At 46.5% G+C, this 24,368-nt stretch overlaps 1 protein-coding gene and 1 long non-coding RNA gene across 2 annotated transcripts; one reads left to right on the plus strand and one right to left on the minus strand.

Moving 5' to 3' along the window:
* Positions 1–9,569: 9,569 nt before the first annotated feature.
* On the minus strand, positions 9,570–18,633 carry LOC121672508 (1,25-dihydroxyvitamin D(3) 24-hydroxylase, mitochondrial). Its single transcript, XM_042045182.1, has 12 exons — positions 18,135–18,633; positions 17,815–18,005; positions 17,398–17,491; positions 16,624–16,720; positions 15,394–15,485; positions 14,539–14,650; positions 13,062–13,207; positions 12,592–12,758; positions 12,334–12,412; positions 11,716–11,910; positions 11,511–11,622; positions 9,570–10,759 (listed from the first exon to the last, which is right to left on the minus strand). Exons 1-11 carry the CDS (start codon positions 18,318–18,320, stop codon positions 11,512–11,514), a joined length of 1,470 nt encoding a protein of 489 aa, XP_041901116.1. The 5' UTR covers positions 18,321–18,633; the 3' UTR covers positions 9,570–10,759; position 11,511.
* Positions 17,945–23,601, plus strand: LOC121672528. The gene is made up of 2 exons (XR_006018891.1): positions 17,945–18,029; positions 21,284–23,601. It is a non-coding gene; the product is annotated as an uncharacterized LOC121672528 (long non-coding RNA).
* The last annotated feature ends 767 nt before the right edge of the window (positions 23,602–24,368 follow it).

A 24,368-nucleotide genomic window follows, 5' to 3' on the forward strand; every position in this document is an offset into this window, starting at 1 on the left:
ATGTTGCTCCGAGCCAATCACCCTTTGCTACTGTTTTTTTCCTACCAGGTTGCCCAAGAATGTTAAAGAAAATTCAATGAGACTTTTTCACACCACTGACTACCCAATGCTTTTGTTGGCACCAACAAACCTGGGCTTGAAAGCTTGTGCAATGTGGAGATGGGATGGGTGGGTGGGGGAATAACTGAAAATGCAGAAGCAAACTCAGGGTTCAGGGTGTGGGATTTAGGATGCTTCTGCTTTGGGTGAGACAGAGAGGGAGAGCAAAAGAGAAAGAAATTCAACACAGAAGCAGTTCTAGCAGAAAGTTTTCAGTGAAATTGTAGAGAAAAAAAGGGTTTGGGAGATAATTCCTCTAAACATTGTCATGGCAAAGGGAAAACAGTGGCTACAAAGACTTCCATGTCTCTGAATATTTTCAGTATCCTCTGTGCAAACAAAGTGGTCTGGACTTCCCCTGGACAAAATGTCCACAAGTCTCCTAATTGACAGTTCTGGCTGACAAACCAGCAATTAACATACTAAATGAATGACAGCTTCTCTGCTAGAACAAACTGCTTGAGGCGAAGGCTAATGGAGATTTATGATCTCTCTAGAAAAGGGAAGTGGTCATTTCCAACACAGCCAGCCATGATTTTGCCATTTTAGCCATCACCGCCAAACCAGGAAATATTGTTGTGCTCTGAACTGGTAAGGGCTGGTGGAAATCTTGCTCTGAGGCTGCCCATGATTAAGGATATTTAACTTGTGAGAGCAGGGAAGGGCAACCAGTCATTCTGCTTGGTTTTATTACTTGTCTCAATCCTGTCCACTTTGGAAAATGTGCAAATAAAGAACACTTTCTTTTTCATGTTATCATAAATATGGATTAGTCCTTCGAACCTTACAGGAAAGCTGAGGGTGCTGCGAGATCAAAAAGAGGGGAAATCCACATGAACTTAGAAAAATGTTGGCATTTTTCACCAATAAACATGATGTGTGGTGGGATGATCAAAGCTGCTGGATTAGTCCAAATATTATCCTTGGAACAGAGCCACAACCACTCCGTTCTGTTTCTCACTTAACCTTTCAAGTAAAAGTCCCATTACTCATGAGAGTGTCACACATTGCTCTGCAGCTCTCCTGGCCTGCTTTTCCTACTGTTTTTCCTGCTGTATCCCGAGGTCACACAGCTGCAATGTGCTGGTTCCCCACACTGACACTGACTCCCACTTGCTGCACCATGGGGGCACCTTTGGTTCACATACTGACCCTCATTATCTTCACAAGGCAGCTTAAAATGATCCAGATCTTTTATGTCTCCTGACACCATCAGTCTGCCCTGCTTTTCACACTCGGACCGGCTCCTAACATGGTAAAATTAGGGAAATCTGGGCAAAATGTGTAGCTGAGAGCTGTGAGCCTGCATCCCACCTGTCCCTGCATCCCTGCTCCCTGGGACATGCTCTGTGCTGCCCCTTTCCTACATCCCCTGGAGGGCTGAGGGAGGAATCTGGGGACAGGTTGGCCACGGTTCATCCTGGAACTGTTTGGGTTGGAAGGGGCCTTAAAGCCCATCCAGTTCCACCCCTGCCATGGGCAGGAACTGCTCCCACTGTCCCAGGCTGCTCCAAGCCCCAATGTCCAGTCTGGCCTTGGGCACTGCCAGGGATCCAGGGGCAGCCCCAGCTTCTCTGGGCACCCTATGCCAGGGCTTCCCTGCCCTCACAGGGGGGAATTTCATCCCAATATCCCACCTAAACCTCCTCTTTGTCAGTTTGAAGCCATTCCCCCTCGTCCTGTCCTTCCATCCCTTGTCCTGTCCCTCCATCCCTTGTCCAAACCCTCTCCATCTCTCCTGCAGCTCCTTCAGGCACTGAAAGGCCACAGTGAGGTCACCCCAAAGCTTCTCCAGGCTGAACAATCCCAGCTCTCCCAACCTTCCCTCGCAGCTGGGGGCTGCCAATGTCAGCACCAGTTCTGATGCTCAGGCTGGGGCTGCTCTGTCCCCAGCTGGGGACATTTCCCACTCCAGGAGCAGGCAGCCCAGGCCCTGGCCCTCCTGCCCAGCCATCCTGGTGGGCCCTATACTGGTTTTTGTGTGTGTCTGGTTGGGAAGACCACTGGAGCCGACTGAAAGGGGGAAGGTTTTCCCCTTTTCCCCCTCACCCCGTGCCCTGGCACTGGTTACTCATTAACCCCTTGCTATTAATAGCAGAGCAGCGTGCGTGGGGGGAGTGAGGGTTCAGCCAGTGCATTCTCCTACCGAGGGATGCCAAAAATAGACACACAAAAGTCCAACCCTGATGAAACTTTAACTGTTCTTAGTAAAAGCACCACATACTATACTAACTAACTGATCCCTGACACTCACGTCCGAATTCCTCAGAAGCTACGGAGTAAATGTGTTAAAACCCCATCATCTATTATATTTATAATATCTCTTTTGGCAGCATTTCCAAATTGTTATATATCCTTTTTATTTCCTACTTTTCAGCTGACGGGATGAAATGAAGCTTGAGGATGTTTCAATGTATTTTATTAACTACAATCAAAATTAATATAAAGCAACTCTTGAGTCAATTCTCAACCAAGGAAATAAATTAGAGATTTCAGTTTTATTGCTTTGAAGGTGCCAGTATTAATCCTGTGATTGCACCATCCTGGCTAATTTTTGTTTCCACAGGAAGAACCAGTGACAGGACCAAAAAGAAGGAGCCACAGTGGTTGTGCCCTGGCTCCCCTCAGCACTTGGAAGGCACTGCGAGGTGTGTGAATCACCTCCTTGTCTGGACACATTCTGTAAATTCTCCCTCTCCTTGGAGAAGATCAAAGGAGATGCTCCATGGAACATTCCCCTCTTTTTGATTTCCCTGTCTCAGCTGCTGTCTGTCCCCCATCAGTGGCAGCAGTGACTCTCCACGGGGCAATATCTGCCCAAACCAACCTCTCTGGCCCCAGTGTGATGGGCTGGTGATGGACACGACAGAAGGTGTTATCTGCAGTGCCTGCTCTTGACCCAGCCGAGATTTGGGGCAGGCTGAGAAAACAGCGCAGGAAATGACAGAAATTGGGTGGGTGAGGGATTCCAGGAGGGAAGGGAAAGGACTCTGACAGGTTGAGATGAGCACTGAGGGTGAGAATCGATGGATCCTCAATTCCTAACCAATGGCACCAGGTGAACCTGGAAAGGTGCAGCATGAAATGAGAGGACAAAACTCTGAGGGGAAGCAGAGGAGGTGGAGCACACCTGCTTTTGATAATTACAGCATTAAATTTGAGTTACGTGCTGTTACCTGAGCTTTTAAAACTGTTACTAATAATGTCGTATTTATGATTTCTGTGCAAGCTGAGAATATGATAAAGTGCTGCCTGGACTGCTGGAAGTGGTTTGGAGAGCAGGTTTCCCCCAGGACTGACACTGCCTGATCACAGTCTGGATCTCACGCCAGATAAGCAAAGCTCTATCTCTAGGTTAGCAGCTGAAATAAATCTCTGTGTGCACAGGCAAGAGCAGGTAGGAAAGGGAGCAGTGGCTGCATATTTCTGAAAATTTAAGCGTTATCCACACACCAAAAAGGTGCAACTTTTGGCAGAAGTAAAGGTTTCCTGCTCGGACCAAGACTGTCCAAGGTTTTCCCACCAATTGCTGCTGCTGGTTTAGGCCTGATGATGCTGGGCCTGAAGGTGTTTGGGTGGAGCTGCTTTCTAAAAATCAAAACATGCCATGAGACTGAGGTGGTTTCCATGAAATGCCCTTTCAAAACGAAAATGAAGAGTTGTTGACATAATAATGTTGAAGCCTATGGGTTTGGAGCCTGACTGGAAAAGAAATCTTTGTCCTGGAGGAAGCTCTTGTGACAGACCTGCTAATCTTAAAAACAATCCCAGCTTTTCTGAAAGACTGCTTCCCGTAAGATTTGCATCCAGCTGATGTATTTGCTCTCTCCCAAACTTCTGCTAATAAAGAACTTCTCTTCAATCTGGTTTTCAAGCACAAAGGAGTTTTAAATTCTGGGATTGTCTAGAAAAATAGCAAACCTGGTTCCCACTGTCCTTCAGCCTGGCCAATGTGGGGCACGTGGCTCCACAGCATGGCACAGGCACTCTGTGACCCCCCCTGCTTTAACTTTCCTCAGGAAAATGGTATTTCCACATCTCTATTTGCCCACAGGCTCCGATTTCCCCCAGAAATTCCTGTTGTTCCTCTATTGTTTTTCCCTGGATGTCATTGACTTCTATAAATAGCACACTCCTCTCTCTCCATGTCACAAATCTCTTTTCCAGTCTGGCACCGCTTTGGGTGCCAAGCACAACCCCAGAGGGGCTCGGAGGCAGCAGCAGCTTCCCCAGGGAATGTTGAATATGCAAAAAAAAAGTGAGCTCTGTGTTTCTGAGGGCACCTGCCAGAGCCCTGCTGCTGGATCAAAGCACAGATCAAATATTTGGCATCGGCCACGTCCCTCTCTGAACAACTCCTCCTGCAGGCAGTAAAATGTGCTATTTTTAAACCTTTATTCCATTCATTTGTATCCACACATGAATAAAACTCCCCCCCCTGCAGTGGTTATCTGTTGGCTCACAGCTGGCTCCGGTTCCTTAAGCAATGAGTTTCCCTTTCCATTCTGCCTTTGGGCAAGAGAAATTTTACAAGGGTTATGAATCAACTGTGTTCGAAGCTTTATCCTGTCTGGAAAATGTCTTGGGGCACACCTTCCCATGCCTTCCTTGCCAGGCTTCCCTTGGAGCCCGGCCCTGTGCTGGGAAGTTGTTTTGCCACTTCAGCAACAAAAATACCTTTTGCAATTGGATCTTTCTCATTCGAACCAGAGGGGAAGTCCCCGAGAGGTTCTTGTGTGTCCAAAGTGAAATTTTGGCGTTTGGAACAAAAACCTAAAATCCTGCTGGTTTTAGATGGCTTCATTTCACTTTAATATTTAAGAACCTGAGGGTCTACATCTCAAACCAAATGATTCAGCACCCATATTTCTCCTAAGAGAGACCTTGGGGATCCTTCCTGGTTCCTTTGGCTGCACAGAAGGGTTGTCTTGTCCTTCCCAGCTCCAGGGTCTCATCCCCAGGTACAAATTGGTGCCTCATTCCCATTGTTGACTCCAGTGATTTTGCAGCCAGGAGGTGAGTCAGAGCAGCCCTGTGATCCCACTAAAACCAACCCTGCAAAAAAGGGGTTTTGTCTGGATCAAAGTCCCCGGATCCCTCGTCATGAAAGGGGGTGAAGGACAAGGGCTCATAATTGGTCTGTGAACCACGAAGTTCCTTGGGGTGCAATCTCCACAGGGCTTTTATTGCAGGTGAGCAAACCACACCTAAAAAATTCCCCCAGCTACCCTCTCCTTTGGAATTGGTATGAGCAGCTCCGAGGGACCAGTTCTTTCCATTCCAGAAGAATTTAACTCCCATTGACTCCCATTAACTGCTGCCCATGGTGTCTAAATGAGAGCATCATCTATAAAGAAGTCAATAAATAAAATTACAATTGCAATTACAAGCCTGAATTCTTCTTGCAACTCTCTGGCACTTTCTGTTCCTGAAAATCCTTTTCAGTCTGCACACAAATAGGTATTTAATAGGCAGGTAGGAAGTACCACTGCTTCTGGAATTAATAAATCTGATAAAGTGACATTTCACTTCCCTGCAAATGTTTCCCTCAGCCTGTATTTCTTATCAGCCCTTCCAAGAGTGAGCACTTAGAGATGAACTTTGAAAAATTGAATTTTCTTAGAAAACCAAATGCCTGATCTCTTATGGAGCCAGCTTCCCTCCGTATGTCTTGAATCACAGAATCCCAGATTAGTTTATGTTGGAAAAGATCCCCAAGAGTCCAACCTTAGCTCAATCTCCACCTTGTCACCTAAACCTGAGCACTGAGTGCCACCTCCAGTGGCAGTGGAAGCTCCAAATAAGAATGTCCAGGGTGTCCAATTACTTTAGAACTTTATACCATTGACTGCATATAAAATATCTCCTGTTCTCTTCATTGGTTTTTTATTTTATTTTAGTGGAGTGTGCTTTGAAGCTTCTCATTTGTGTTGAATGAGATGCTGAATATTACAAGGAGCAATGTTTAAAGCTTTTCCTTCCTGTTGCTTTCAAACACAGCCAGAGTGAACACAGGATTCTTCCAGGGCACCAACACTTGGCATCTCCTGAACAGAGCAAAAGTTGTGGATGGTCCCAGTTATATTGTTATCCTGCCCCCAAAGTCCTCCTTGTTCTACTTCTGCTCCCATTTCAAATGACCAAAATTTGGGCCCCAGCTGAGGTTTTCTGCTGTGCTTTATGGTAGCACAGACACTTCAATCCCAGCAGTTTGAGGATGGTGTTTGGTGTCTGCAGGCTGAGGTTGGGTGTCCCTGCCAAGCCACCACAGCAGCTCCCAGGTCTGGGCAGGCCTTTGTCCACGGACTGAGCTGGCTCTTGGCTGAGCCCTGAGCAGATATCTGGGTACCTTTGCCCTGGAGAAAAAGATTCAGAGCCAGATTCAGGCACTGATCTCAACTGGAAATCTCCCTGTGGTTCCTGTTGGTAGAACCGAGATAGCAAGAAGGGCTTTTTTGAGGGAGCTTGGAAGCCTGGATGAGTGAACCTGCCTGAGGCTTCCCAAACATTTCCTTCCATTATTCCCATTAAATTTGGAGAACCTTTTTCCTTTCTTCCCCTTGAGCCAACTTTGTGCTGCTGGAAGTCCCTCTGCAGTGAGGGCACCCTTTAATCTGAGGTAAACAAGATCTGCACCTTTCCCCTGCTCCTCTCCTATCTCCTGTTTTTATGTGGAGCACAGTTCACCAGCAGCACAAATCAGATGAGACTCTGATTTCCATTCCAGTTTCGGGACACTGGAGTTGATAGTGGAGGGTAAAGTACCATGGACGTGCATATTCCAATTTGGGGTAATTTTTGTACTCCTGGCTCCCCTTTACGGCTCTGCTGCTGTCCCCGCCAGCAGCTGACTTCAGCACCTTCCCTTCCCTTCTCCCTTCCCTTCCCTTCCACTGCCTGGAGTTCACTCAACACATGGAAAATTAGAGGCAAAGAGTTTGAACTTGTTGAGAGGAATGTGCCCAAGAAAGCACAGGATCATTTCCCTGATTATTAAATGCATTCCATTCCGCACTTGTTTTGACATTGTCCCCAGACAAAAATACTTTGTTTTATAGAGAGACCTCGTTGTTGCTTTTCCTGTCAGGAATTATTGCTCCATAAGTGTTCTGCTCCATCCAAACCCTACGATGTAAAGTTCTCTAAGATTCCTTCTGGATCCAAGTCCTACAGCTGAAGTTTAACTTGTTAGGTTGTTCCAAAGGCACAAAGATGACAGAACTGAGATAAAAACCATGGACAAGAGCTGGAATTCAATGTAGTCCTTCCTCTGCTAGCAGGGTGTGGGAATATAGGAGGTGAAATCCATACAGGAATTGTATGAGGCATTAAGGAAGTTTGACAAGAAAGACTCTGGTTTTCACTCTCTTCAAAGCTGATACTCAAAACTACCCAAGAATAAATATAAGTGAATAAGCACAGTGCTCAGTTTCATAATGCAATACTCACGCTTTTCTCCAAGCCTTGCCTGGAAGGTCGCTTTAAAAAAAATTTGAATGCAGCCACCCACACCTTGATATATCAATCCACAAATTATACATACACCCAGGGTGAGGGATTAATGAGCTGCTGGTAGCTTCAATCTCAACAAACCTCTTGCTTCAATTATCTGAAGTAAAAAAAGGAGCCTTTTCTGCCAACAGAAAAAAGCTACAACTCTTCCATCGATTTTGAAGATGTGTGCCACAAGTGACTGAAAATTGTCCAACTTTCTCCTCTTCTAAGAAGTGATAATGCATTAAAAACCCACCCACCCACATGCAGTGCCATTACATTAAAAATGAAACTTCACATGTTTAAAATGAGGCATGGGATGAATTTTCTGAACGTTTGTCCTGAAATGAACTTTAGCTGCAAACAATTTGCAGAATTAATTTTTCAGATTTTGGGTTATTTTGCCCCATTAATTAAAGTATTGATAGAGATGTGAATTCTGCATCTGGTTTTTGAGCACAAAGGTCCTTCTTAGGCTGGAGGGGACAAACCTGAGCATTCTCTGTCACTAATGAGAGCAGGGGAAGGTGTCTAAATCCCTCTGCAGGGACTGACTCAGAGCACAAGCTGGAGCACCAGCTTGTCAGGAACAGAGCACAGATCAAAAATTCCAGATTGTCAGGCCTCAAAACCGGCATTCTTTATCCATAAAAAGCATGGATTAGCTGGCTCCAACTTTGCCTTTTCAATTCCAACATGCCTAAAGCCTGAACAGAATTCACTTCCTTTTGGACAGGTAAGCCTTGCTCTCTTCCTTGTTGAGACAGGGAAGATGGAGGCCAATTAATTCCATTAAAGTTACAATCCAGCTGCCTTCCTCTGAGGAGTGACTGCAGGAAATGATCCCAGGGAAGTGGTGTTGAAATGGGAATTCTGAATGAGGGCCTCATTTCAAAGCAGCAAAGGACTGCACTGGATTTATCCCGCTGGGCAAAAGGTTTCCCAGATATTTATTAATCTCAGGGCATCCTGCTGGGTTTCTGCCCCCGAAATCCGAGGGAAAGGAAAGCTCTGTTGGTTTCTGAATGGGGAAGTCTGGGTTGGTCATTCATTATCTGTGTAGTTTGATAATTACCCATTTCCTAGGTAAATTGCTTTGGACATTTACTTGGAGGTAGCAGATTAATGAAGTTCTTTGCAAACTTCAGGAACCTGAAAAACTCTGAAGATTCTGGAGCTCAATTTTCCAGCTCAGCAGTTATTGGACTGCTGGTCATCCAGCAGAGAGCACAGATTTGTACCTGAGCTGGTACAGAATCAGTCAAAACCTTCCTCACAGCAACACCCGTGTGGATCTTTGAGGCCACTAAATTTAAGTAACAAAAATCCTGAGCAGTCCAGTAAATATCAACCTGTGATTTACTGCCCAGGAGCAATAAAGGGTTTCGAAACAGCTGATACTGAGGCTGTCAAGGGCAGTTCAACGAGATAACACCACTTCTCTTTAGCTGCCTCCACAAGTTAAATCATCAGAACATTTGTGAGCAGTCGGAGATGCCTGGAACTGAACAAACTGTTTCTCTCAGCACTTGTTCCATATTGGCACAGCTCCATTGGCTCCAATGCAGTAATATTAATTTATAATGCTGTAAAAGGAGGCTTTGGGTGGATTTTTGTCCCAGGATTTGGGTAGGTCCCACACACAGACCTGCATCTCAGCCCGAGCTCTCTGGGGATTGATCTCCCATCCCACTTCTCTGCTGAGTTTGCTCTCAGTGTCACCCTCACCCTGCCAGGGACAGGACTGAGGGATGGCATTTTGAAAATATGCACCATTTCTTCTGATTCTGCAAAAATTCAAGCTATTTCCATCCTTCCTCAGAACTTTGTATGGATTTTATCTTGTTGTCATGGCAGAGGAATGGAACAATCCCATCACTGGGACCTCCATGCCAGGCAGAAACGTGTCCAGACCACGCTGAGGATGCAGAAGCCTCTTTTGTAAAGCTGCAAAGACTTTGTAATAAATCGACTAATTCTAGAGATAAAAATAAAACTCTTTATTTTCTTACAAAACTGCCTAGAAATACTCAGATAATGCACAAATTGCTTTATACATTGTAATGGGGGTACATTTACTTGTGTGAGCATAACAGAGGAGAACAAACAAATGAAAAACAAGAGACAGACCAACAAATAGTAAGAACTTGCATCAGTTCAGCATGTAAAAAAATAAATTCAGGGTTATAGAGATCTAAATCTGCACTTGAAACTGCAAAAGTGTAAAACCAGTGAGCAAACAGCCAAAACCTAGCATTGCGTTGGGAAGTGACAATTTTAACCTTTACCACTAGAAACAGACCCCTTTGACGTGTTTAAGGTCCTTATCTCCTGTGAAATTGTGCTTTGAAGCATAATTTTATGTTACTAATCTAATGTAACTATCCCGTTAGGATAATCATCATTTCCAGTGGCAGAACCCATAGGATTCCAGTGGTTCCATTTCCGGATCAGGCCTTTTCATGCAGTGGAAGGCCACTGAGTTTTTACAATAGAAGTGGGATAAACTGGCTTGTGCAGGAGCTGGAGGGATGGAAATCCATGGGGAAGAGCAGAGGGTGTGCCAGGCACAGGACTGCAACTGTTCAAACCAAAGCAGTAAATCCTGCCATGCGCATTTGTCCTTATTTCCCTCCTCCCAGGCAGTGAAGAATGCCAAGGAAATCCATTTCTTTAATTATCCCAATTTCCCAGCCTAGTTTTAGCCTTTTTCCAGACTCCAAACTCCCTTCTCATGGCGCTGGTAATTTGGTAAGAACTGAGGCAGTTTCCTTTCCCTCAAGCTGATTTCCCAAGCTCTCCCACTCCAAGCTGCCAAGGCCAGTTCAGCTGTGACTGGTCCCAAACTGGAGGCAGCTCTCCCCGAACTGGGCTGTTAAACAACCTCCCATCCATAACCCTCCAGGGCTCCTCATCCTGTAAATCCCTCAGCTGCACTAAATCCCTGGATTTCCACAGGTCTATGAAAGCATTTGACATTTTTCTTTCCTTTTAAGCACATTTTCCCAATAAAACACTCTGGGAGCTTTTCCTGGTGCTATTCCTGGCTCAGCAGTTGTGCAATCCTTCCCTGGTTACTGGAGCCTCCACAGCTTTGACTTCTCCAGTTCATGGTTCTCTCTTTTAAGAGGAAGCAGCAGCAGGGCTCTCCTTTACTTTTTGCAACCTGTATTGAACAAAACAAAGAATCTTTATAGTGATTATTTCAAAGCAAACAGCACGGAACAAACTTCAGTTAAAGGAGTGAATATTCAGATTATAATTGGGATTTTTTTCCTGTGGTGCTGGGTGGCAAAAAAAATAACTGCCCCAATATTGAAATGTCCTTGATTTCTAATAGGAGGATTTAATTCTAGATCAGAGACTTGTTTTTTCAATTTAGGTTGTTGTACAAATAAGTTATTTGTTAGCTCATTTATATAGCCTTGTGAGAGAGAAAATCCTACACTCAAAAATGTGTAAGTTGCAACACTGCCTGACTATTTACAAATAGATTTTCTTTATCCTTCTGCTTCAAATCAAGTTTTGCTATCTGAACTCTGTAGTGAGCAGTTCCTTCACTAAGGCATCTTCTTTTTAATCTGCAAATTGACGCTCAAATTCAAATGCTCTTTTCTGGGAAATACCTTCTGGTAATGCAGTGGAGAAGTTCTAACAAGACACTGGCTGTTATTTTCAGTGGCTGTACTTGGATTTCCCCCTTTCTGACCTGCACCATGCACAGAAAGCATGGACATAAAATTAACTCCAGAGCCACGCGCTGTGTGAAATGCGGGAAATTTCCTGTTAAAATAACGAATCGGGATGGCTCTGGCGCTGTGAGAATGGAGACAAACACAAGTTGTTTTCTTCCATAAAAATCCCAAACCAGGTCCCAAAAAAAGCCTCCTGTGGTCAGGAGAGCCCCGTGCACAAACCTCATCGGCGGCGGAAGGCGATGGGCAGCGCCCGGCTGGGGATGAGGATTCCCGAGTGCAGCGTCTCCACCGGCTCGTGGTCCGTGGCCACAATCTGGTATTTACGGATCAGCTGCAATAAAAGATCCCCATTAGCGTGCTGGGCTCTGGATCTGATCAGCTGGAGGAGCAAAACCCCCCCAGAACCCCCTTTTTGGGTGTTTACCCAGCAGAGGGCCAGGTGCAGCTGCAGCTCTGCCACGCGGCGCCCGATGCACATCCTCTTCCCGATGCCGAAGGGGACGTGGGAGAAGGGGTGGATGGAGCCCCTCTGGAGCCAGCGCTCGGGCCTGAACTCAGCCCAGCCCCTGAAATAGTCCTCGCTGCAGCCCAGGGCATGGCTGTTTATCATCAGCACCGTCTGCAGCAAAGCAAGAGAGAGAAGAGCGTTAGAAATCAGCCCTGAGCTCCCGAGGGAGTCAGCTCCGCTATGGAAAAATATAGTGCAGCAGCTTCCTCAGAAGAGGTCATGTAATTCCCAAAAACTTAATTGGAACATCGAAAAGGTCATTGTTTCCTCAGAGAATCACAGGAAAATTTGAAATATTTTGAAACAGCGCATCAAAATGTTGTCAGGCAAATTATTTCTGCCTAAATCCAACAGCAGCACAGGTAGGAGTGGGTTTGTGTTTATGGGAATCCTGGGGGTGAATTCCTCATTCCTTGTCCTGGGCCTGGTACTTTTGCAAAGCCAATTTGAGACTGAAAGATGAGCAGCTTCTGTGGTTTAAAGGGGAGTTAATAAATGGAAAAACATCCTAAAAAGCTGAATTAATTGCCTTACCCCTTTGGGCAGCACATAATTTCCCAGAACCATTTCTGTGTCAATGGTGCGAGAGGTGAAAGGCACTGATGGAGTCAATCTGCAGGGAAAGAGAACAATGGGTTAAATTCCCAGCAATTTGCCTTCCTTTATCTCTCATATTTTACCTCAAACAGCAAAGTGAACAAAATCCTGTGTACTAGAAAATTCTTTCTCCCTATAGCACACACACTGGTGAAAAGCTTGGTGATGGTTTTGCCAGTTTTTTGGGAATTTTACCTCATGGATTCTTTCAGACAGGCTTTTAAGTAAGGCATATTCCTCAGGCTTTCAGCACTTGGGCTCTTCTGAGCAGCCAGAACTCTCTGGATTTCCTGGAAAAGCTTCTGCTGGACGTGTGGATTGCGGGAAATGTTGTACAGAGCCCACAGCAAACTGTTGGCTGTCTGGAAGAAGGCGAAAAGAAAGGTTAAATCCTCCTTTTGTGGGGACAGAGGAAGGTGTCAAAACTTCAAAGCAACATTTGTGGCTGGTCACAGCTTTATGGAATTTTGACAGCCTAAGGGATTATGAGCAGTCCCCGTTGTCCTCCAGAATTAAAAATCCAGTGATTTCAGGTAAAAATTCCTCTGCACTTGGGCCACTGAGGCAGCTGCAGGATTAACTCACTGCCAGGCATGCTGGTGGTCAGGTTGTGGAAGGAAGGGGGGAGCTGGGAAGATTTTAAACCCTTGGGAAATCCGCTTTACCGTCTCCACCCCGGCGATCTGCAGCTCTGCGATGGCAGCGTAGAGCTCCTTCTTGGAGAGCTGTCCCCCCGAGTAGATGTCACACAGCAAATCCTCCTGGGGGCTGGCAGAGTGCTTCTGCAGCCGGCAGTCGATGGAGTGCTTGGCTGAGGAGGGAGGAGCAGCACAGGATTAATGGAAAATCGCTCAAAATCCCATAAAAATACCAGCAACCCCACGTCCCACATGCATGGTTTTAAAGAAGTGCCGAGCTGTGCTCTATTTTCAAGCCGTGGGTAAATAGTGAGTGTATTTATACCGAATAAAGGATGGTATTTTCACTTTTAAAACAAAATATTCAGTCCCCGAAATCCCTTTTGAACAGAGGAGCTCCTGCAAGCTCTTGGGAATTCTGCTCTCTTAAATTAGGGGAGGAAATTGGTGATATGTTGAGGGAAATATTCAGCAACCAGGAACATGAGTGTGTAAAACTTATTACCTGGGGTTTTCAAAGGGGATCAAGGTGTTAAAAAATCAAAGGGACTTAGCACCCAGACCCCCTGAGGGGAAATGTAAACCTTGGGTTTACCGGGGGAAGGCACAAAGACGCCAAATTTCAACATGCTGGGGATTTTTTAAATAAAAATAAATAGATTTTGCTCATGAGTATCCCCACTTTTAAAACCAGTTCCTGTAAGGAATTATTCGTTTTAAGTGGAGGTGTCAAACTGGTTTTTCTGATCAAAACTGGTTTGAAGTGTCTTTCCTGAAGCACATAAGCTAAGAAGCAATAAAATGAGTGCATGTGTGGCTGGCAGGACCAAAAGCCTTGAAGTATCCAGGACTCAAACACCAAGGGAAATATCTCAGTGTTACAACCTTCCAGAAGCTTTCTTAACCTTTAGTTAAGCCTCTCACTGTTTAAATTAATGAAATTTAAAAATATTAAAAATACAAACTTAACTTCACATCTGGAGTTTGAGAAATTTTTGAGCTTTGAAGGCCAACTCATTTTAAATAGTCAAAAAATGATGGCAAAAGCCAAACTGCACCTTATAATTTAAATTACTGCTGGTTTTAAGATTTACAACCATGTTCCAGGTTGTTCAGAAAACCTATAATTTCTTTTTTTTAGCAAACATGGTTTTGTTGCATGCACAATTCTTGTTTCTCAAGAAAACAAGTCTTTGAGGGAAGCCCCTTTTCATTTATACCCTTGCGTTTAAAGAGATGACACATTTTTAATTTACTTTTATGACAGATTAAAGTGGTGCCATCACACTGCTGGCTGCCAGAATCCTGGGATTTCCCTGGGAATTGGATATTGCCCCACAACCTGGGTGTTAGTCGTGGGAATAGATCTGTGTTTAGGTGCAACAAATGTGCTTTAAACCGTGCTGAAGGCGGGGATTAACAGCAGCAAGTGTGAAAAAATCAGTTCCAGCAAGGAGAAAACAGAGATAAAGGGAAAGGAGATAAATTGGGTTTAAATAATGACCTGTTTTAAATATGTCATCCCAGGCTTTAGTGTGAGCTTGCCAGACTTTGGTGTTCAGCCTCTTGTGCAGCTCCACGGGGGTCACCATCATCATTCCAAAAGTGCCCATCATCTGTGGTGGGAAAGAGGGTGGGAAATCTCTCTTTAATCTCTTTAATCCACCTACTTGTAATCCCTGAACAAAACGAGGCTGGAAAGTTGGGGGCAATTTTCAAGAAGGCAAAATTCTGGTGGTTTTTCCATCCTGGACAGAGAGGATGGGTCTCAGTCCACTTAGGGGATATCCAGCTAAAAATTAGGGACAGCCAGGAGCTTCCTCAGCAGGGAACTCATCCTCTTTATTTTAGGCACCTGTTGAGAGTGGGACAAGCTACTTCTTGGCAGTGCCTCTCTCTCCCTTGACAACAGATGGAGGTGAAAACTGAGGCAGGGCTGGCTGGCTCTGTTTGATGACTAAAATTAGGCAGGTTCCTACCCCAGAGCCCCAAAGGCACGGCAGTTCTGCCTGCAGGACTGACTAACCCCAAATCCTGAGTGTTTGCATAATCCCCACAAAGGCAGCAGTCCCACCCTGCAAACAGCAGCGTTGCACCACAGGTGCCTCAGAGGGGAGCAGAGTCACCCATCCAAGCTGAGAGCTCTCCTTCCAGGAGTGCCCTGATGGCCACACAGCATTTTCCCTGTCAGACTGAGGCATTTCATAAAGGAGGCAGAAGCCCAGGATCAGCTGGGCACTACAGGAGTCATTTGGGACACGTAGCACAGAAGCCTGAGCTGCTTTTTCCAGCTGCCTCCTTTAAACCAGCGCAGCAGGGCTAGAAAATCACCACGGCCCCAGGAGAGGCTCTTCCATACCGTTTTTACAGCCTTGATGAAGTTCAGACTTTCCTCTTCTACGTCCTGCTGCAGGAGGCCAAACCTCTTTCTGTACAGCACCAGACAGATACCTGTTGTTGGGCAATATTGTAATTAAATTATATAAACAAAAGGCGGCGTGGGATGCATCGTTTATTACCAAGGAATGGCTTGGATGAGCCTTTGAAAACGTCCCTTGACACAGACCTGTTAGAGCAGCACTTGTAAAACATCTCCTGCTCGTTGGCCTGGGCCCCATCGAGGGTTTCCAGCTAAGGGCCCTTACAGCAGTATTTCTGCACAAGTCAGGATTGCCACTGATCCCCACGAGCAGCAGATCTGGATATTTGGCATATATTTGGTGACTTTACTGAAGAGAACCGAGTGGCAGGAGAACAGGGCTTGAAGAGGCCGTCTACTCCAGCATTCCCTACTCCTTTCCACAGCCACAAACCACTTGCAAACACTGGCAGCATCCCACACTCACCACTTTCCTCCTCTTTCCACTTGCCTTTTTTTCCTCATTTTTTTTCAAGCTGTCACTTCCTATTTCTCCCTTTCCAAATGCACCATCACCACTGACAGTGGAAAAAAACCCCACTTTGAGGAGCTCAGTCCAGAGGCTGCTGAGATGAGCCAGCCAAGAGCAGCCAGGTCTGGCAGAGCTGGTTCAGTCACTACACCCAACCATCCCTTTTTTTGGGAATCACTGAGCCAGTTTCTGCCCTGTGTCATTCCTGGCACTTTCCTCAGTGTGCTCTGAAGGGTTTCTAAGGATGAGGCTCTGCCTTGGTAACTCATTCCAGTGCTTCTCAATCCCAATGTGAACATTGGAAATGGGATTTTCCAATCCCTGCCTACTGTGAACACTCTGTTATTGGAATAGTTCATTGATCCTGCACTGCTGATAATTAACAAATATCATATGGACAAAGAAAGGCCGTGTGTTTTCTGATCCCACTCCAGATAAATGAACCAAAATCTCCCTGGTTTTTGGATTTATAAGTCACTGGAATGTTTGAATTTTTTACAAGCCATGCAGGTAGCTCAACAGAAGAGTTTCTATCTATGCTGATGAATTTTGCACTGACAGTCCCCTGGCTGCTCTGCAACTCTCTTTCTATGGTATTATAGCTGAGAGTTTGGAAATAATCAGCCAACACATTCATCCCTGATCATATTTTAGCTGAAATGCCCTGGCAGGTGCACTCCAGGCAAAAAACTACTCACTTTCAAATGACCATTTGTTGAATTCTGAGTAGATGTCTTCCATCTGTCCATTGTGGTCACAAATTTCATCTATTCTGTACATAAAGTCCTCCAGGACCTAAAGGGTGGAGAGAAGAGAGAGAAAAGAAGGGGATGAAATTACATCAACTAATAAAATCCGGTGTAATTCAACATTTCAGCTGCCTTTTCAGCAGATAACAATCTTGCAGGAGAGGAATCCCTTTGTTCCCTGTTCTTTCAACAAGATTCAACTTCCCCCTCTGTGAACAAATGTTTGGATCTGACACAACTCTCGTGCTACCGGTGCTTCGATGAACTGAGCTTCCCTCCGCAGGGGTGGAATCCTTCACTCTGGGGCAGCACGGGGGTTTCACAACAGGGTTAAGCTGTTTATCACAGATGCTCCTCAAACTCCCTGAGGAGCACAGAGGTTAAGGACAGACGTGTTCCCTGAGGGGAGGAGCAGAAGACTGAAGGGGTGAAGGCAAAAACTACCGAATGCAAGAAAAGCAGGGAAAAGCTGTTTGCAGGAGCCTGTACCCTTATGGAATAATCCTATTTTTCTGTGGAGACAGTCTCAGCTACAGGTTTCTGTGTGGTCTCAGACCCTGGCAATCAGTTTGTGCTTGTTATTCCCTGAATGATCAGAGTCTGAACTCGTGGTTTTATCACTGTGGAGCAAATCAACATCGATCCAGATAAACCGGATCTGCTTTAATTCCCCATGCTGCCGGGGGAGCGGGGGGAGAGAAAGCATTTCTCAGAGCTCGGTACCTCATTGATCGCCGCATCCAGTTTCACAACTTCCCCGGGCTTCATTAATTTCTTCTGGAAGGCACTTCTTACCCTCTGCCAGTCCTTTCCTTCCCTGGGTTGAAACAACCACAGCGGGGTTGGGAAGCGAAAAGCTCAAAGAAAAACGAGAGCAGGAGAAAACCCCAAACCCGCTGCGTGTCCACCGCTGATGCTCCATCGCACCGACGGCACAAGCGGGGGATCCTCGGGGACGGGGGACGAGCCCCGGGGGCACGGCCACCCTCGGGAACGCAGCCCGAGCCCCCCGGTGCCCCCCGGAGCCGGGCTGGGGGCGGCCGCCGTCCGCAGCATCCCCCAGGTACCGGCACCCCCGCACCCGCACCCCAGGTCCTCCCGGTACCTCCCCGGGGCCGGGATGCTGCGCCTGCCACTTACAAGATGAGCAGCCCGTAGCCCTCGTCGCGATAGTCGCGATAGGCTTTCCAGGGCTTGATCTCGAGGCGCTGCGGGCAGGCGCCCTCGCGGCGGTACAGAGCCTCCAGCAGGCACGGCGCCGCGATGTGCACCGAGTCGAACGCGCCCAGCTTCATGCGGAAGATCTTCCCGAACCTCCGGTGGTACTGAGCCTGGGGAGCGGAAAAAACCCCGCGGTGAGTGCGAGGCGCTCCCCGCCGCAGCATCCTTATCCTCATCCCATCCTCATCCCATCCCATCCCATCGCATCCCATCGCATCCCCATCGCTCCGCCGCCTCACCAGCGTCTCGTGCTGCCTCTTGAGCCCCCCCTTCCAGAGCACGTCGGGCAGGCTGCCCATCAGCGGCCAGCTGGGCGGCCCGGGCAGCGTCTCCGCCGGCCGCAGGGCGCTCAGCGAGGACGCGGCGGCGGCGCGGCCGCAGGTGCGGGCGCGGAGCCGGCGGAGGAGGATGCTGCAGCCGCCCATGGCCACGGTGCCGGCCCCCGGCCGCGCATAGGTGCATTTATAGCAGCCCGAGGTGCTGGACTTTCATCCGCGCCAATGGCAGCCCTGAGTGGGGTGAGGTGGGACGGCTGCCCCGGACCTGCCCGCGGAGCCCGCGGGGCAGGCGGGTCATGAAAAGGTTCAGGCGAGGCACGAGAGGCACCGCGCCAGCGCCTCCGCCCGCTGGGAACCTGGGATGCGCGGATGGGACCCGCTGGGAGCCCGGGATGCGCGGCTCCGGTCCCCCGGAGGAAGGGACGCATCTCCGGCCACGCCGCACGCAGCGACACCGCTGCCCGCCTGGCGCTCGTGCGAGCGATCTCGTAGCTCTCTCTCGGTTTATTTTTCTTTTTCTCTTTTTTTTTTTTTTTTTAACTCGTGTTTTTGAGTTCGAGCACCCGCATGAGCGTGCAGGGGCTGTGGTGTTCACTCTGCAGAGCACAGGTGGCAGAATAGTTCAGTTTTCCCGCAGCATTTGCACTTTAAAAGGACGGAATAAAAAAGTGCAGGGAGCTGAGGAACAACAAGCTGCGGGGTTGGAACTGCCCTTACCCTGTCTGGCTGAGTAACCAGGAAAGGGCAAGTGGGCATCATCGGAGAAGGCAAAATTCCCTTCACTATGAGTGTTGTTAGCCATTAAATCCTGACAAAAATGAGTTAATGCCAGTCTTTTAATCAGAAACTCCGCAGAAATACTCAGAGTTTGAGGCTAAGAGAAGGCAGGAGAGGAGCAAGAACAGGTAAAGGAACCACGAGGAGAGGAGAGGGAGAGGGAGAGGGAAAGGGAGAGAGAGAGGGCTGGATCCTGCTGCAAGACAGAGCTACCTGTAATCCAGAGGATTTCCAGGAAAGACAGCTTGGCTACCACGGGGATTTGATTTTCCTGCACCCCACACCACCTCTTCTCTTCTTTCCAAGCTGCCCTTGGGAAATCTAATCCCCTTTATGTAGGGTTTGACAGAGGCAGAGTGTGCAGACAGTGGGTGTGTAGGACAGAGCATGATCAGAAGATGGATTTGACACATAAAGGCACACGTCTCAAAGTCAAATTAGTAACAATACAAAGACCAAGGCAGCAGTGATCAGCAGAGAGAAAATGTACAAAAAAAAAGAAAATGTACAGTGCAGAATTTTTCTGTGAGTTTTGTACATCCTTCCCAATCCTGCCCCTCCATCCCAGCGATTTTCTGCAATGGGATCATACTCTGTGGGCCACGAGGTCAGAGCACTTCCCAGGCAGGCTTTAAAGTTTTAGCTGGTTCAAAGGTTTGCGTTTTTTGGGGGGAACACCACAAGCTGACATTCCTGTGATTTGTTTGCTTTGAAGCAGCGCTACTGAAACACATCTTGCTGTCCTTGGAGGCAGTTCAGGCTCCATTCAACACTAAGTTCTGAGAAACCAGACAGGAAGAGGCAATTTGTGCCCTCTGCCTATTTAAGGAGTGAAAATGAACTCATTTGAAGGGTCACAGCTTCGTGCCTGTGAAACGGTGTCTTTGGAAGAGTCTGGAACAGGCAAGTCAAGACTAAACTGGGCACAGGTCAATTTTTCCATGTTCTTCACAGCTATGGGAAGGAAACCACCCTGTTAATATGAAATCTTCTCTCTCTGAAGCTGTTTTTAAATTACAGAATGGAAAAGGTTGTATTTAACTCCTGTGGCTGTGCTGTAAGTCCCTGGCAGGGAAACCAGGGTGTTGGGAGCTCGGCTGGGCCTGGAGCTGGGACAGCTAATGATTGCCTCAATTCCTGCTCAAGTGCAGCTCCAAGGGCATTTGCAGCCTTCCCTTCTTCCTTCCTTTCTAAGAGATCTTAAACCCAAGGCTATAATTTTAATTTGTGACCTTTAGAATGTATCAAGGGTTATCTCCAGAGTAAAGCAAGAGCAGTTCAGTGTTCTTGAGCTGAATTTTGGGTGTATCCCTCCACTGAGGCACCTGGAACAGCGAAGGTGTCACCACTGTCCCACAGATGCCCATCTGCAAGACTTCCCAATATTTTCCAATGTAACAGCAAATGACAGCTATGAGTGAAAAATGAAAAACCCTTTTCACTCCTCCACTATGGCAAAGAAGATTTTAGGTCAAAGACCAGGAAATAGCTTCAGATCAAAACTAAAGAGCTGATCTTTCTATGCTTCTCTTATGCTTTTGGTTTGATTTCTGCTCTCTTGGATGTCAGGAGAGAATATTCCTTAAGAAACCATCTGCCAGTGGGATGCTTCCGTGGGAGACCTGCTGTGCAGGTACACACAGCTGGCTCACACCTTTTTCACCACTAAATATTCCCTCAGTACCTGAAGTCCAAGTTTTAGAGCTGCTTTCTGAGCTGAGGTAATGGCGACTTCTACCTTTTGGGAACAATTGTAACATATTCTTGGAACAAAGCTTGGGAATCTCATCAAACTCAGAGCTCCTCCCCTGGATTTAGGAGACTGAGGTGTGCGTGGGAAGCTCATTAAAACCAACATCTGAACTTCCGGATCAAAACCTTGGCGCTCATGCAAAGTGACCGGAGTGATTTTCATGTATTTCACTTCAAATACACCAAATAGCACCAAAATAACTCCTCAGTGGGAAACAGCTTTGAATTGGTGGTGGATTTTCCTTCTTAGTGCTGTGACTCCAGGAGGTTTGCTCTGTGACACCTCACACAGCTCCTGTCTCCTGACCTCTGCTCTGTCTCCTGGTTAGGAAAAGTTTTTGCTAATTTGGCCTTAAAATTCTTGTGAAGTCTCTGGGTTTTCTAAATTAATACAAAACACTGAAGGGCCACGGGAGAACGAGAAGATGACACAGGGAGAGTGTCTGTCACAGGAGGGTATTTCACAATGTGGGGAAGGCAAATTGATTGCAACTTGCAAACTCTGGTTGTTATTGAAGGCTTTGCTTGGGTTTGTTTATACACTTTTAATTCTGTGTCAATTCTTTTAATTCTCTTTCCAGATGAAGATCTTAGAGCTCTGTAAATATTGATGGGAAAGTACAGTAATTCCCACTCTGCAGAAGAGAAACTGAAATGGCTTTGAAAACTGAGATCTCCAAGTTATTCACATTCACTGGGAAATGAAAGCAAAAGAAACCTTTATTCTAGTTTTACTCAAATACTGGTTTTTACCTCTAAACTCCTCTTCTTATCTCACATTCTGGATGGTTACTCCCCTCCAAGATGACGGTAGCAGTGTGAAGATAAAGCTCTGCTGAGCAAACTGAGCCCAAGGTAATCCTGAGAGAGGGATCCAGAAGAACAGAGGGATGGATGAAAAGCTCAAATTCCACCAGCCAAGGAATCTTCCAGCTGGCTGTGACCTGCGTGGAGATGTCCACCTCAGCCATAAACATTGCAACACTCCACTACTGAAGGAGCCTCCAAAGAAGCACATAGCTCAAGAAAATGAAGAGGTTTCTTGACTTAAATCAAGCAAAGATTGCTTAAAAAAAAATAAACTTGGACCATCTTTTCTGTGAGTAAACATTTATTACCTGCTTTGGAAGAGCAAGCAATGCTTCACACACTCTGCATCCTCTAGAGAGGAGCTTGCAGGGGGACAGTCAGGGAGAAAGTGATGAGAACAGACCAAGGAATCAAGGCCCAGGACAAGATGCTCTGACAGCCAGCTTGGAAATACTCAGGACTTGGCAGGTTTTGCATTTTTCCCTGAAAATTAGAATTACTCTCTGGGATGTTTCAGTTTCTGGTCTCTTTTAGCAGTATTGCTCTGCCTGAGCAGAGAAGGGAGGTGTGGGAGTGAAGGATTTGTGCAATAGTTACTGTCCCAGGCTGAATATTTCTCTTTGAATAGGAGTCTGGAAGGTTTTGCCACCTTCCTCTCAGAGCTGTGCAAGGAACATTTATTTAATTTAAAAAGCAGCATTTAGGAATCCCTGGAAGTGTCCCAGGCCAGGTTGGACGGGGCTTGGAGCACCCTGGGGCAGTGGAAGTTGTCCCTGCCCATGGTGGGGGGTGAAATAAGAGGATTTTTGGAGTCCCTTTCAACCAAAACCATCCTGTGATTCTGTGAGTATATAAAATCTTGGTGATTTTTGCCCATGCAAAAAATTCCTGGTTTAACTCTGCTTACAGAAAAACTGTGCTGAAGAGCAGTAATTTACATTATCCTTTATGTGCAATTAGATGTATTAACATATGTATTAACATGTATTAACACCCAAAGCAGCACTTGTGTGCTGACACTGAAAAATTCTGAATATTTTCAGTTGTAGTGGAATTACTGACTGTACAACGTAAGTGACCAAAACCTGTTTGCCAACAGCAAGGGAAGAAACACAGGGGATGCTGAGCATCAACACTTGAAATTTAAAATAAAATTCTATATCTAAACCGAAGTTGAGAATCTGAAGGTTTTAATTGTTTTATGAGTGTCTAATTGCCTGTACAAATAGCTGTTGCCTGACTCCTTGGAGGAATTTGCTCCAGCTGGTTCTGCAAGCCCCTGAATCACACCCGAGCTGCTGCCATTTACCGGATTTGTGGATGAAGCCGCAGTGTTTGCTCAGATCGCTTCACTTTCGATCTGCTGGATGTGTTTGTGCTGAGGTAAAACTGACCTCAGACCAAGGCTTGGAAAGCAAATTCCTGTCACTTGCTCAGGGTTTGAGGGTTCTGTTTCAGCTGGATGCTGCTATCCAGTTTGTCAAAGAAAAGGCAGCAATAATGTTGGGCTTGGGCATTTGCTTGCATTTATCTCACAAAAAGAAACATTTCTTGTTCTTGTGCTGGCATGTTACAAAGTCTCCATTGTGTGAATATAGTATTTCGTGTTATTTTTGCATTATACTGTGTTATCTTTCTAGAGTTTCACAGATATTAATGTCTGGTGTCTAAATTCCCCTGAAATTCCAAGCTGGTGCTCTGCTGAGGTCAGTGCCTGGAAGTGCTGCCAAGAAGTGAGGAACATGGTTTAGGAGGTGAAGTTGGTGACAGAACCCTGAGCCCCAGCTGCTGATTGTGCCATTCTTGGTGAATTTCTCCTGAATGACGCCCACCCAGCTCTGTCCTTGCACGTGTTCAGAGAGGAGGGGTGCTGGTTATTCATTTTATCGCCACCTTGCCCACGACTACTGTTTGCATTAATACCTGGTCTCTATATTTCTGAGAAACAGCGAACAAATAGGAGATTTTAGATGTTTTTACTATTAAAGAGCACTGCTCTTTCATCCCAGGGCAGAGGGAGGGTGGAACAACCCTGTCTGTGGCTCTGGAGTATTTTCTGCTGAAAGCTCTAATAAATATGTAAAAGATACCATGAATCCAGAAGCACTTCTGTCAAACCCCAAAGAGATGAGTTTGGACTTTAACCGTGGATTGCTGTGAGCTGAGTGCATTTGGCTTCCCCCTCAGAGCCATAAGAAATAGCCAAGCTCTGCCTGCCTTTGCCATTAGTCAGGCAAGAGGCACTTGGGCTGTGCTTGGCTGAACTCAGTCCCCTCTGGGCCACATCCTGGTTCCTGCTTTTGCAGGGATTAGAGCTGGTTCATCAGATAAAATGCCTGAAATCCTGCCCTGGATTTCAGCTCAGCCCTCTCCTGGGAAGGGTTTGGTTTCAGGTCTCCGAGTGCTGAGTGCGACGCTGCCCTTGGGAAAATGCTTTATGTGTTTATGGCTCTGGTTGGTGAAGCAGCAAAGGAGCATTTCTGGTGTGTCTCTGAGGAAAAGCTTCTTCCAGGCTCTGTTGTGCTTCTGCCAACACTTTCCCCATCCAAAGGAAAAAAAAAAAAAGGACAGATAAAAGAGGAAAAAGATATTTGTACAGATGAAAAAACGCTGAGTAACACCACAGATGGGACACATTAATGACAGACCCCTGAGAGCCTTCAGATTCAGCGGCAGATAAATCTGTGGTGCTTTCACATGAAAGAATCCAGCAGGGTGATGGTTGTGCAGGGAACACTGCTCCTCCTAAGGTGCCTTTTTCAAGGAATACAAACTGATTTTTGAAACTGGTGCTGCTCTTAGAAAGGAAGTTATTTCTACCTGCATGGGTGTGACTGCAGACATAATTTCAGGCAG

The sequence above is a fragment of the Corvus kubaryi genome, unplaced genomic scaffold (assembly GCF_017639235.1).
Source record: "Corvus kubaryi isolate FWS band 111438036 unplaced genomic scaffold, C.kubaryi_AGA036_p1.0 134, whole genome shotgun sequence".
NCBI classification, from domain to species: domain Eukaryota; kingdom Metazoa; phylum Chordata; class Aves; order Passeriformes; family Corvidae; genus Corvus; species Corvus kubaryi.